General features: G+C 42.6%; 2 protein-coding genes across 7 annotated transcripts in view; one reads left to right on the plus strand and one right to left on the minus strand.

The window, feature by feature from the left end:
* The window catches only part of ALG11 (ALG11 alpha-1,2-mannosyltransferase), a 54,676-nt gene extending 51,923 nt beyond the window's left edge, over positions 1-2,753 (minus strand). For all 3 annotated transcript variants that reach the window (XR_011427722.1, XM_070239683.1, XM_005601188.4), the window contains exon 1: positions 2,458-2,753. Coding sequence is in view for 2 of the 3 variants with exons in the window: in XM_070239683.1 (XP_070095784.1) it covers positions 2,458-2,690 (233 nt within the window). In the remaining variant the exon portion in view is untranslated. The remainder of the gene's footprint in view (positions 1-2,457) is intronic.
* Positions 2,668-14,544, plus strand: part of ATP7B (ATPase copper transporting beta) — a 111,388-nt gene continuing 99,511 nt past the window's right edge. For 2 of the 4 annotated variants that reach the window (XM_014732067.3, XM_070239668.1), the window contains exons 1-2: positions 2,668-3,050; positions 3,357-3,462. In XM_014732067.3, coding sequence (XP_014587553.1) covers positions 3,412-3,462 — 51 coding nt within the window. In that variant the 5' untranslated portion in view covers positions 2,668-3,050; positions 3,357-3,411. Of the gene's footprint in view, positions 3,051-3,356; positions 3,689-14,544 lie in introns of all 4 variants that reach the window. The other 2 variants (XM_014732068.3, XM_070239669.1) reach the window with 1 other exon arrangement.

Raw genomic sequence — 14,544 nt, forward strand, 5'->3', positions numbered from 1 at the left:
TCCCACACTGACTGCTAAAAGGTTCTCTATTACTGCCAGGTCGACTGCAGCTCTCCAAAGGCGAGGACCCAGGCGTGTTCACCGCCGTATCCCAAGGCCTAGTGTAACACCTGACACAGAGAAGGCATCCGATAAGTATTTGATGACTGAATGCAAAATGTTATTACCTCCTCAGGTGTCTCTTAAATTATGTTGAAATAATTTCTCAAGGTATGTTTACCTCTTAGAATTGGTCAATAGAGTTGGTACCTAACAATATTTTTTATACCCTGCAAACCCTTTATAAAGGATCTGAGGGGCTTAAAGGACGTAAAAACAATAAAATACTAAAATTTTAATAATGAAAATCAAGACCAGGGAAAATATAGAGTTAAAGTGTTTTGGGGGGGAAGGAAGACAGGTGAGGGGACATAGCTACCCAGGCTCTAAGTTTGTGCGTAGAGGAGAACAGCAGATTGGACTCTGGGCTGCTTAATGACCAAAGCAAATATGGGGATAATTTGTGTAGTTACATCGTTTTCATTGTCTGTAAGAAGAAAACACACCAAGTCTTTAGAGAAATAAACATCTTATTGATATTTAGTTTTGAAATCAATTTCTCATATGTGAATTCCTATTGTGAACAACTCCATTCATTACTTGAAGACATATCTGACTTGTCAAAATGATTTGGGTCTCAGGACACCCTTATATTCTGAGAAATTACTGAGGACCCTATACTGCTTTTGTTTACATCAGGGTTTCCCAACCTCGGCACTACTGACCTCTTAGACCAGATAACTTTGTTCTGGGGGTGTCCTGTGCATTACAGGATGTTTAGCTGCATCCCTGGCCTCAACCCACTGGATGCTAGCAGCACCCTGCCAATCATGACAATCAAAATTATCTCGAGATGCTGCTAAATCTCCTGCAGGGGCAAAATCACTCCTTGTTGAGAACCACTGGTTTACAGTGATTATACCTACTAGTATTTTAGCATATTAGAAATGAAAACTGAGGAATTAAAAAAAGTTTATGAATTCATTTAGCTTTTCCAGGACAAGTCAAAACCCCATTTAATTTAAAATGTAGCTGACTCATAGAATCCAAAGGTTTTTATAATATTTCCTTCAAATGACTTAGGTGGGAAAATTCATGTGATAGGATTTTCAAATTGAACTATTTAACTTAAGATCAGAAGAAAAAATCATAGTAATGACTAAACTAATGAACCACTCCTTTATTTTGAGTCTGTTAGTTTCAAAGATACACTTACAAGTTCTGTAAATAAGTTTACTAAACATCCTACAGTACTTGCACATCAAAATTGCCCATTTTAGAATTTATTTAAATATAACTAAAATATGTACTATTAAATAATGTTTACCCATGTTTAAAAATAATGCTTTAAAAACATAACTGTAATCAACAGTGAGTCACGCATTCAACAAACATTTATTTAGCCATTATTATGTGCAAAGCACTAGGTTAGGGATATTTCAAATAGCAGGGAAGAATACGAAGGCTCTGAAAACAGACTTTCCCGTTCGCAATGTTTTAAACAACCATTATAGAATTTGAAGTAGAAAGGACAAAAATGAAGAAACAATATCTGAATTTTGGAAAGAATGTGTATATACTGCTATTCAGGATGCTATCGTGTTAATTATAAATTTTCAACCCGAACAAAAATATGTAGGCGTTAAAAGAGCTGTGTAGGCCTTCTGTTTTATTACTGTAGGGCAACACACGTAAAATACAGTGGTATTACAACAAATAAACGTCGAAAGAAAGTTTGGGAGTTTTTTCACCAAAAATATTAACAGTCGTTATCTCCAGATGGTAGCATTCCAGGAGAATAATCTTTTTTGCTCATCTATTTCCTAACTTTTTTACAAGAAATAATAAAATATGTAATAGAGGTAAAAATATTTTATGCCACTATTTTTACGTCAATCCGAAATAAAAAACGGGTAATCAAAAAGCAGAGGATTCAACATAACCTTTATATTTAAGTGACATATGTTAACAGGACTGTTTTGGTGAGTGAAAGAGGAGAGACTAAGACGTGGGAAGGAAGATCCAGGTTCTTCTTTACCAAAAAGAGACATGATAGATTGGAAAATGATTTTTTGGGGCTCAATCATAAACGAAAACGAGGAATCAATAAGAGTAATTTATGACAAACTATTTGGAGTGCGAACAAGAGAGAGAAAAGCTGAAGCAGGGAGGGCAACTCGACCCCTTCGCCAGCCGTGGGGCAGGAGAAGAAAAAGCGGTAAACTGAGTCTTTACCCCCATCTGTTCCAGTCTAGCTAGCAGACCCCAAAGTGAGAGGGAGAGCCCTCACTGGCCTTGAGAAAGCAGCTAGGTTCGTGACAAGGAAAGCGCCCCCCCCATCAACCGTAGTTGCACTGGGCGGACAAGTACCACCGCGATACAGACAACGCCTGCGAGCCCACACCACCGGCTCCTCACCTCAGCAACTCGCACAAGCACCAACCCCCTTCGGCGGCCGCCATCTTCCGCCGACCCCCGAACCCAGGAAGCGCTTCGCTCTTCCTCTCCTCTATTGGCTCCTGAGAAAGCATGCGGTGCCAAGTGTGCGTTCCAACTGGTTGCTGGTAGTAGCTTCCCACGGCCTTCCAGCCAATGGAATCGCCCAAGGAGTGGGCGAGTTTTCGGCGTGGCTTCACGGGTTCCGCCCCCATGGGCAGGACCACAGCGGGAGTTGGGCCGAGGAGGGCGTGGCCTGTGATGGACAGCTGGCGCTCCCGCCCCCGGCCCCTTCGCCTACTGGAAGCCCCCACTCCAGAGCCCGCCGCCGGTTGGAGACCAATGGGAGGCTCTTGCGCGTGCTGCGTTCACTCCCGCAGCGGCTGCGGCATTTCGACCCGGAGCCAGGAGCGGAGCTGTCGCCGGTGCCCGCCACGCCGCACCTTCCCCGCCGGCAGTGGGCGAACTCTGGGGTCTGCATCTCCGGCCGGGGTCTACGCGGCTCGCCCGCCCTCTTTCCTTACCCGGCACACGCCGGAGGCTGAAGACAAGAGTCCGGAGCGCACCCGTCCGAGGTATCGGAGACCCGGGAGGGAGGACAGGCCCCCCGCCAAGGGTCCCGCCTCGGTCGAGGACACTGAGGCACCAGCAGGTTGGCCTCCGAGTGTGAGTGAGGGTCCGAGGCCCACTCTCCCGTCTCAGCTCCGCGACCGAGCGCAATTTTGAATTAGCCCATGGGGTGAGCGCCGCCGATTCCCTGTCCGAAATGCAGGGGCGGGTTCCCAGAACCCGTTTCGCGTTAAAGCCGAACCGCAAAGATGCCATCCACACCCCGCTCCTCTTTTCCCTGGATTTTAACACCGCGCTTCTCCATTAACCAGGTGACCTTTGGGCTCTGGGCCGGATCACAGAAGAAATTGATTCCTCCGGGAAACGATGTCTGAGCAGGAGAGACAGATTACAGCCCGAGAAGGGGCCGGTCCAAAAGTAAGTTTCCATCCCCCGGCGCTGTGTGCGCACGCCTACCAGAAGGACTTTCCACGCCCACCTGCCGAGCTTACTCTGCTCCTGGGCGCACCGGGAACGCCGAGCGCTAGTCCCAGCCCCAGGGGAGTCGTGGTTTGTAAGAAGAGCGCCTCTGGAAAGAGCATGCCGTTATCTGGTTTTCAGGAACAATTTCAAACCCAGCACTTTTCTGTCCTTCTTTATGCTGGTAAGGGGTGTGATGCTGAAGTGAGCGTTGAGTTGCTGTGTAAGAGCCCTAGTTGCTCAAGACGATTAAAATAGTTATCTGGAGAAGTTATTCAGTGTTGGTGCCTGGACCTCTTTACCATCTATCCAGGTTCTGGAACTTTTTCTTTTTTAGGAACTATTTTGAATTCTTTCTGATTATACAAGTAATACATTAATGCAGTCTGTTAAAAATGCAAACAGTACAGGAATATTTAGAGTGAAAAGCAGATCTATTTTCCGATCCGTGTCTACTTATGTCCATATGTGTCTTCATTCGTTCAGCAAATATTTATTGAAAACTAAACATGTTTCAGGCACAGTGTTGAAGAGCTGAAAATACAGTAGTTAACAAGATACGTATCTATAACTTGAGAGAAATTTCTAGGTTTTTTTGAATGAGATCACACAGTGTGTATTCTCCAATCTTTTTTTTTCAATTTAACAGTATATTTTGGAGATTGTTTCACATTAGTACATAAGCATCTACCTTATTCAGTTTAACCTCTACACTGTATGGACGCACTGTAGTGTGTTTATTGTTTCCTTGTGGGTGGGCATTCTGGTTGCTTCTGTTTTTTGTTTTCCCCTCACGAGCCACGCTGTAGTGGACATCCTGATGTTTTTTTTTTTTTTTAAAGATTGGCACCTGAGCTAACAACTGTTGCCAATCATTTTTTTTTTCTTCTTCTTTATCTTCCCAAATCCCCCCTGTACACAGCTGCATATCTTAGTTGCAGGTCCCTCTAGTTGTGGGATGTGGGACGCCGCCTCAACTTGGCCTGAGGAGCGAGTGCCATGTCCGCGCCCAGGATCTGAACCCTGGGCTGCTGCATCAGAGCGTGCGAACTTAACCACTCAGCCGCGGAGCCGGCCCCCTGATATGTGATTTTTAATGCTGATATACTTGAGTATTTCTTTAGGATAGACACCTAGGCTGGGTTGCTTGTCCAAAGAGTAGGCTGTGCCTTTTCTACAGATTTCTGAAATTAATTTGATAACATTACCTGCTCATTTGTAGTGAAATTCATGTAAGGCCCTGATGATGTAAAAATAAAAGAGAAGTGGATTAATGGGTGGCAGAGGGACGCTGGTCAATAGATGATTCTTAGTGTGATGACTCTGCATTTAATGGAGGGTACGTGGGGGAGGGGTGCCTTGTACCCCTGCAATGGCCCCACCCCTCTGCCCTTTAGGAAAGTCCTTATCCTTCCAGATCAAGCTCAAAACCTGCCTTCTGGAAACTTTTCTGGAACTGCCTGTGTCCCTGTTGACCTCACCCTCTTCTGGATTCCATTGATTATAGTATTAGCGAACATTATTGAGCTTACTATGTGCTAGGCACTTTGTATGTCTTTATACGCACTCTTTTAATCCTCTCAAAGCCCTTTGCTGTAGGTGTTATTTTCTTACCACCATTTATTCAACAAATATTTTTTCAGTGTCTACTATGTGCCAGGCATTCTAGGCCCTGGGGATCCAGCTAAGACCAAGACCCTGCCCTCGAGGAGTGTATAGCCTAGTAGAGTTGCAGGGGAAGAGAAGAGTAAACAAATAGTTTTATTTCTGGTACTGATAAGTGCTGTGATGTAAATAAATCAGGGTAGGGGCATTAGGAATGACATGGGAGGGGGAGATACTATTTTAACCAGGTAGTCAGGGAATTCTCTGAGGAGGTAGCTTTTGAATAGAGAACTGAATGATTCTAATTTGCAGGAAGTGATCTAGGTTGAAGAACCAGAAGGTGTCAAGGTCTTAATCAGGAGTGGCCTGATTATTTGAGGAATAGTTAGAAAGCCAGAGGGAAGTAGGAAGTGGAGCAGAGGGAAGGAGGGGAAGTGGCAGAACGTGAGGTCAGAGTTCATCATCTTTACAGATGGGGAAACTGAGGCAGAGAGAAGTTAAGTAACTTGCCCAAGGTCCTACAGAGGCAGATCTGGGACTGAGTCCTAGCTGGGTCTGTCGGACTTTTCTCAGATGTATATTTTCTTCCAAACTTACTTGACACTTGGTCAAAATGATGCGGGGTCGGTGAGCCGAGGAGTCGAAAGAAAGATTTCTTAGACTCTTAAGATCTGGCAGTAGTGCTCTTTTATTTAGAGAATAGTGTAGCATGGGGACAGGACCCATGGGCAGTCAGAGCTTCCGCTGCTGCCGCTTCTGTTGCCCCTGCTGGCATGGGGACAGGGCCCATGGGCAGGCAGAGCAGCTGCTGCTGCCCCTGCTGGCATGGGGACAGGACCCATGGGCAGGCAGAGCTGGTGCGTGGGGACAGGACCCACGGGCAGTCAGAGCTTCTGCTGCTGCCCCGAGTTGAGGGTTAGGGCTAAATTTAAGGCATAGGTATATGATTCATCTCTTTACAAGAGAAAGGAAAGAACATGAAAAAAAAGTTAAAATGGTATCAATGCAGGTAGGGTCTGGTCATTGAGTGATCCCATGACTTTTAGACAAGAATCAAATCGGGTTAAGTAAAGGTTAGAAAGGTTAGACACCACCACCCTAAACCAGTTACATGAGATTGCCAGACAGCAACCAACTTAAGTTCTTGCCTTCCCCATTAAGAGCTTCTAGAGATAAGACCATTCCCCCTTCTTCCTGGCACAGAGAGGGAGGCATCTTCACAGATAGAGGTTTCCCTTAGAAATGTAAATGTTTCCCAACAAAGGGGCAAACAAATTCCACTCCTTGGAGCCTGAATCTCATCTGTAGTTTTAAAACTAACCAGCCTAAGAATCCTCATCATAAGCCATTTTAAAATTAAGCAGCCTAAAAATCCTCATCAATACTACCTGTTGTGATTATTTAAACTTTTCTGAATGTCCCCCTTTTATTTGCAACTCTGTGCTTCTTGAAAGTGGAGACCAGGTTTGTATCATTTATAAAATATCTCCACGGTGCGTAATAGATGTACCACAGTTACTCTTGAGTGAATGAGTTAAAGCATGATTCCCCACTTTGTTTTCTCTTCAGAGGCCTCTCCGTGGGGCAGCGGTGGCCCTGACCTGGGGTCCACGACCTGGGTCATTCAGCCTTCAGTCCACAAACATGGAGCACCTTCTGTTTGCCTGTGTGCTGGCCAAGCAGGGGGATGCAAAGATGAATAGAGGTCAGCCTCCATGCTCTTGGAACTGACCGTCATAGGTGCTGGAGCAGAGGTGGGAGGGGACAGTGTGGCATTCACAGGCAAGAATGGTTGGCCTTTCCTGGGAGGAAGGAATTGGAAAAGAACTTCAAGAGGAGGTGGAGTGAAAGTGAGGTGTTGAAGGAGGAGCCGTCTTTGGCTCAGCACGCAGAATGGTAGGAAGGATGTTGTAGGCAGAGACCAGCATGTGCAAGGGCCCCGAGGATGGGAGTGAAAAGATGCATTTAGGGAGCTATGAGTGGCTTGACCAGGCTGGAGAAGTGATTGTGAAGGCCCTGTTTTTCAGGCCCAAAGTTTGGACTTCATCCCACAGACTGGAGAGTTTGAGCATGGGAAAACAGTCTGAGGTGCTCTTCCAAAGAAGGGGGTGAACTGGGAATGGAGCTGCTGGAGACTAGCGAGAGGCCCTTTACAGTCGTGAACGTCCGGACCGAAGGTGGCTGAAAAGCCTGAAAAAGAACTGGCAGTCGGCTCTGTTCTGCCTCATTCCCTGTGGAGTTGTCCTCTCTGTAGAGAAAGGCCCTCTAGACTCTGAGTGTGCGGAGTGCCAGAGGCCAGTGGTAGTCCTAACAGCAACAACACAGAGCATAGCAGGTGCATGAGTAACTGGGTAATAAGCTATCAGGGTGAGAGAGCTGGATTTTAAATGCTGCCTTATCTGGCCAACGTTTTCTTCTCCATTGCAAAGGTAGAGATGGCCCAGGGACATGATTTCGTTCACTGCTACCATAGCTTAGGTATCAAGGAAATGTCCATGTTCCAGTGTGGGCAATATTGCTTTTATCTATAGGATTGGAATCCTTGCCAAGTGAAATCCTGGAATGTCTGTTACTTTTTTTGTTGTTCAGACTTTTTTTTTACTGAGTTAAAGGAGAAAATCTGATCGGATCAAAGGTCGATCAGATAAAGTAGAGAGCAAAGCAGAGAGACTTTTTATTTGTGATGTAACTAACATAGCAGGTAAGACTTTAAAAACACCAATAATTGTGAAATCCTTGGTTTCAGAATGTAGTACTTTTGTCAAAGCTTCAATTCCTCCAGAAAATAAAAATCACTCTGTATTGGGCATTAGAAACATTTTAAATTCAAAAAAAAATATTATAAAAGTAATTTAACTCCATAACAAAAGTTTGGAAAATAAAGACCAAAAGGGGAAAATTTGCTTTTGTTAGGATGACCATTGTTAGCATATTGTAAACTTCCTTCATTGTTTGCTTTTGCTACATCTAGTTAGTAACTTTTAGAAATAAAAAGTAATTTCTTGCAACTCAGAGATAACTAACATGAACATCTTTCGCGTATTTCATTCCAGTCTCTCTTTTCTGTGTTTTTTCTCATTTTCTAAACCAGGTGGTGCTAACAGCTGTCCTTTCTTTGAACAGCTTTAAAAGCTGTCCATCACTGAGTATATCATTATTATTGAATCTGCAGCCCCTTTTTCCCTGTCCTGACAGTCTGCTTGGTTTTCACCCACCCCGTGGGCTCCGGTGGCCTCCATCCTGCTATCGCAGCCTCAGTGCTAGAAACTGCCTTCTCTTTCCTACAGCAGAGTGACAGCATCGCTAAGGAAAGTCAGGCAACCACGGGGTTGATGCTGCTAGCAATTTCTTATTTCCAATCTCAGTTGTGCCTGCAAGTGCTTTTCACCTCTTTGCTCTTCGTGTGGCTCTTAGAAGCCTTCACCACTTGCAGCGAGCCCTGTGCTCAATGTCTGCCTTCCCTTGTTCTCCACAGATGACTTCTCTTGACACCTCCAGAAAATGGGTGCCATTGTGTGTGATTTTCTTCAACTTTCTGCCTACTCTAATGCCCCTTCTCCCAACATTTTATTTAGATTTGCAATCTATTTTTACTCCCGTATTGCTAGTCTCACTCAGAACAGGCTTGGCTTCTTTTCAAGGTCATCTCCTCTTACAGTGCTCTTGAGCCCTGCCCCTTCCTCTCGACCTGTTTTTTGCTTGTTTTCACTCCTTCATTCACTTTAAGATTTTTCATTCATTATTTTATGTTTATTGGATATTAAATATATATATACACACATACGCATAATAAAATAGAGAATGCCTGTGAATCTACCACCTGACCCAAGAAGGAGAGTATTATCAATGCCATGGCGTCTTCCCAACTGTTCCTCATCTTCTTCTGTCACCCATAGAAGTACTCACTATGGAGGCAACCACCATCCTCAATTTTGTGTTTGTTGTTAACTTAGCTTTATTTTTTTAAGTTCTATCACATATGTATCAATGCCTGAACAATACATTATTTAATTTTGATTGTTTCTGAGCTTTATAAAAATGATGTTATAGTGTATTTAGTCTTCTGGGACTAGCGTTCCTCACTAGGCATTAGGGTTCTAAGGTTCGTTGCTGTGCCATGTATGTTGTGGGAATGTAGCATGGTTTATGCTTTCTCCCTGAAGGATATTGGGTGGTTTGTGGGTTTTTGCAGTTATGAGCAGTCTCCTGGTCTATCTGCTTCTGTTCCTATTGCTTCATGACTCTCCCGAAACCTCTTTTGTGTAGGATTCTGTGAATACCAAAGGCATATCCTCCCTAATTCTTATTTTAATGGCCTACTACATTTTTTTTAAAAAACCTTTATTGAGATATAATTCACATACCATAAGTTCACAGATATGTGCAGTCATCAGAGTGAATTTTAGAACATTTTCATTACCTCGAAAAGCAACTTTGTGCCCTTTAGCCGTCACTCCCCATCTCCCCATGATCCCCAGGCTTATGCAACCACTAATTTACTTTCTGTCTCTATAGATTTGCCTATTGTGAACATTTCAGGAATCTTTGTCTTGTTCCTAATCTTAGGGGGAGAGCTTCCAGTCTCCCACCATTAAGTATGATGTCAGCTGTGGGTTTTTCATAGATGCCCTTTATCACATTGAGGAAGTTCCCTCCAGTTCCGAGTTTGTTAAGTACTTTTAACATGAAGGGATTTTGGATTTTGTTAAATGCTTTTTCTGTGTCTATTGAGATGACCATGTATCTTTTGTTCTTTATTCTGTTGATATGGTGTATTATAGTAATTGATTTTTTTCTTTCTTTCTTTCTTTTGTTTTTGGTGAGGAAGATTGGACCTAAGCTAACATCTGTTGCTAATCTTCCTCTTTTTGCTTGAGGAAGATTGTTGCTGAGGTACCATCTATGCCAGTCATCCTCTATTTTGTATGTGGGAGCTGCCACAGCATGGCTTGATGGGTACGTAGGTCTGCATCTGGGAATTGAAACCGTGAACCCTGGGCCACTGAAATGGAGCCCTCGAACTTAACCACTATGCTACCAGCCCAGCCCCACATTAATTGATTTTTGGATGTTAAACCAAATTTGCGTTCCTGGGACAAATCTCACTTGGTCATGGCATATAACATTTTTATATGTTGCTGGATTTGGTTTCCTCCTATTTTGTTGAGAAATTTTGTGTCCATATTCATAAAAGATATTGATCTGTTGTTTTCTTGCGATGCTTTTGGTTTTGGTATCAGGGTAATACTGGCCTCATAGAATGAATTTAGAAGTGTTCCCTTTGCCTACTTTTTGGAACACTGTATTAAAAATTGATATTAATTCTTCTTAATAAATGTTTGATAGAATTCAGTATTGCAGCCATCTGAGCTTGGGCCTTTCTTTTTGAGAAATTTTTTGATGCTAATTCGATATCTTTACTTTTTATAGGTTGATTCAGATTGTCTATTTCTTTTTGAATCAGTTTCAGTAGTTTGTGTCTTTCTAGGAATTTGCTTCATTTAAGTTATCTAATTTGTTGGTGTACAGTTGTTCATAGTATTCCTTTATAATCCTTGTTTCTGTAAGATCAGTAGTAGTAATCCCTCTTTCATGTCTGATTCTGATAATTTGAGTCTTCTCTCTTTTTTTTCTTGGTTGTTCTAGCTAAAGGTTTGTCAATTTTGTTGATAAAGAATCAGCTTTTGGTTTTGATGATTTTCTCTGTTTTTCTATTCTCTATTTCATTAATTTCCACTGTAATCTTTGTTTTCTTCTGTCATGGGTTGAATTGTGTCCCCTAAAAGAGACCTTGAGGTCCTAAGCCCTGGTACCTGTGAATGTGATCTTATATGGAAATAGACCTTTGCAGGTCTGATTAGTTAAATTCAGATGAGGTCATACTGCATTATGGTGGGTCCTACATCCAATCACTGATATTCTTATAAGAACACCATGTGAAGACAGAGAGAAGAGAAAGCCGTGTGAATACACAGACAGATTAGAGTGATAAATGCTAAGGATTGCCAGCAGCCACTAGGAGGTGGGAGAGAGACATGGAACAGATTCTCCTTCAGATCCCAAGAAGGAAAACCTTGAGTTCTAGCTTCCGGAACTGAGAGAGAGTAAGTTTCTAATTCTCAATTTGTAGTGTTTTGTTATTTCTGTCCTAGGACACTAATACACCTTCCTTCTACTTGCTTTAGGTTTAATTTAGTCTTTTTCCAGTCTCTTAGGCAGAAGATGAGGTTATTGATTTGAGATCCTTCTTCCTTCTTACTATAGGCATTTATAACTATAAAGCACTTCTTTAGCTGCATCCCATAAGTTTTGGTATGTTGTGTCTTCATTTTCATTTTCTAAGCTCCCTTTTGATTTCTTCTTTGACCCATTGGTTATTTAGAAGTGTGGTGTTGAATTTCCACAGATTTGTGAGTTTCCCAAATTTCTTTCTGTTACTGATTTCTGATTCTATTATGGTCAGAGAACATACTTGCATTATTCCTATTTTTAAAATCTATTGAAGTTTGTTTTATGGCTTAGTGTATGATATATCCTAGAGAATATTCCATGTGCACTTGAAAAGAATGTATATTATGCTCTTATTGGGTAGAGGGTTCTATAGATTTCAGTTAGGTCTAGTTGGTTTAGTGTTGTTCATGTCTTCTGTTTTGTTATTTTGATACCAATTCCAGTGCATGGGTTTTCTTCCCCACACCAAGCAATTCTTGGACACCAGCTTGGTGTCCTACAATTTAACTGAATTGTGATACTGTGTATCTGGAGATAGCATAAGTTCCCACAGGTTAAGGGCTAAGTCCTACAAGACTGCGCCCCCCTACCCCTCCATTTGCAAGTCCACATTTTCACCTGTGCTTCTGACTGGCTGTACATTGGAGGTTCCAACAACTCCCTCCTTGGGGTTGATTGATTTGCTAGAATGTCTCACGGAATTCAGAGAAAGATTTTACTTACTAGATTACTAATGTATTTTAAAAGGATATAATTTAGGAATAGCCAGATGGAAGAGATGCTTTGGGCAAGGTATGTGGGAAGGGGCATGGAGCTTCCATGCTCCCTCCGGGCCCAGAACTCTCCTCAAATCTACATGTGTTTGATGCGGGGTCGGTGAGCCGAGGAGTCGAAAGAAAGATTTCTTGGACTCTCAAGATCCGGGAGTAGTGCTCTTTTATTTAGAGAATAGAATAGCATGGGGACAGGACCCATGGGCAGTCAGGCTGCTGCGTGGGGACTGGGCCCACGGGCAGTCAGAGATGCTGCTGGCATGGGGAGCTGCTGCTGCTGCTGCTGGCATGGGGACAGGACCCATGGGCAGGCAGAGCTGCTGCCGCTTCTGCTGCAAAGTTGGGTGGAGAGTAAGGCTAAATTTAAGGCATAGGTATGTGAGTTATCTCTTTACAAGACAAAGAATATGTAAAAAAGTTAAAATGGTATCAGTGCCTGTAGGGTCTGGCCATTTGGCGGTCCCACAAATTTTTGATAAGAATCAAACCGGATTGAGTAAATGGCAGAAGTCACCGCTTGGATTTTATCCTCAGCTAAAGACAAAGGAGGATTTGCTGGGGGTGGGGGGGGGAGGGTGTGCGTCAGTTAAATGAGGTTGCCAGACAGTAACCAACTTAAGTTCTTGCCCCTGGCATTGATTAAGAGTTTCTAGAGATAAGGCCATCCCCCTTCTTCCTGGCACAGAGAGGGAGGCATCTTCACAGATAGAGGTTTTCCTTAGAAATATAAATCTTTCCCAACAAAGGGACAAGCAAATTCCACTCCTTGGAGCCTGCTTCTCATCTGTAGTTTTAAAAGTAACCAGCCTAAAAATCCTCATTTAAAATTAAGCAGCCCAAAAATCCTCATCATGTTCACCAACCTGGAAGCTCTACAAACCCAGTCCTTGTGGGTTTTTATGGAGGCTTCATTACAAAGGCCTGGTTGATTGAATCATTTGCCATTACTGATTGATTTGACCCCCAGCCGTTTTCCCTCCCCTGAGGTCAGGGCGTCAGACTGAAAATTCCAACCCTCTAATCTCAGGCTTGGTTCCCCTGGCAACCAGCCCCCATCCTTAGGTTACCTAGGGGCTTTCCTAAAGTCCCCTTATTAACGTAACAAAAGACACCTTTATTGCTCCCATCAATTTAGGATATTCCAAGGGTTTTAGGAGCTCTGTGCCAGAAACAGGGATGAAGACCAAATAAATATTTCTTGGAAATCATAATATCACGTATTTCCTTATTGATCTTCTGCCTAGTTTTTGTCCATTATTGAAAATGGGTAATGAGGTCTACAACTGTTACTGTTGAGTTCTTTTTTTTTTTCATTTCTGTTTTTGCGTCATGTATTTTTGTTTTTTTCTTCTGCTTTTTCTCCCCAAATCTCCCTAGTGCGTAGTTGTATATTCTTAGTTGTGGGTCCCTCCAGTTGTGGCATGTGGGACGCTGCCTCAACGTGGCCTAATGAGGGGTGCCATGTCCTCGCCCAGGATCTGAATTGGCAAAACTCTGGGTCCCTGCAGCAGAGCAAGAACTTAACCACTCGGCTACAGGGCTGGCCCCTGTTTTTATGTTCTGTTGTTAAATGCGTATGTTTATAATTTTTATATCTTCTTGGTGGGTTGACTTTTATCATTATAAAATGTGCCTGTTTCTGGTAACATTTTTTTTGTTTTACAGTCTATTTTGTTTGATATTAGTGGACCTACACGAGCTTTCTTATGGTTGCCGTTTGCACGACATTATCTTTTTTCATTCTTTTATATTCAGTCTGTTTGTGTCTTTCAAGTTCATTTGTGCTTTCTGGATGTGTAGGTTATTTTTATTTTCGTTAAGTTGGGAAGTTTTCAGTCCCTATTTCATTCTCTCTTTACGCTCCGGATATTCCCATTGCACGTATGTTGGTGTGGGTAATGGTGTCCCACATTTCTCTGAGGTTCAGTTCATTTTTCTTTGTTCTTTTTTTCTCTCTGTTCTTAGATTACATAATCTCTTTGATCTCTCATCATGGTTGCTAATTCTTCTGTCAGTTCAAATCTGCTGTTGAACTCCACTAGTAATTTTCTCATTTCAATTATTGTACTTTTTAACTCCAGAATTTCCATTTGGTTCTTTTTTATAGTTTTTAATTTTTTTTGTTTTATTGAGGTCATATGATTAATAACATTGTGTTATTTCGGGTGTACATTATTATTTATCAGTTTCTGTATAGACTGCATCGTGTTCTCCACCAATAGTCTATAATATTTATCTGTCACCATACTTATGTGCCCCTTTACCCCATTCGCCCACCACCCCCTTCCCTTCTGGTAGCCACTAATCTGTTCTCTATCCATGTGTTTGTCTTCCACACATGAGTGAAATCATATGGTGTTTGTCTTTCTCTGTCTGGCTTATTCCATTTAACATCAAACCCTTAAGGTCCATCCATATTATTGCAAATGGG

The sequence above is a fragment of the Equus caballus genome, chromosome 17, assembly GCF_041296265.1.
Source record: "Equus caballus isolate H_3958 breed thoroughbred chromosome 17, TB-T2T, whole genome shotgun sequence".
NCBI lineage: Eukaryota > Metazoa > Chordata > Mammalia > Perissodactyla > Equidae > Equus > Equus caballus.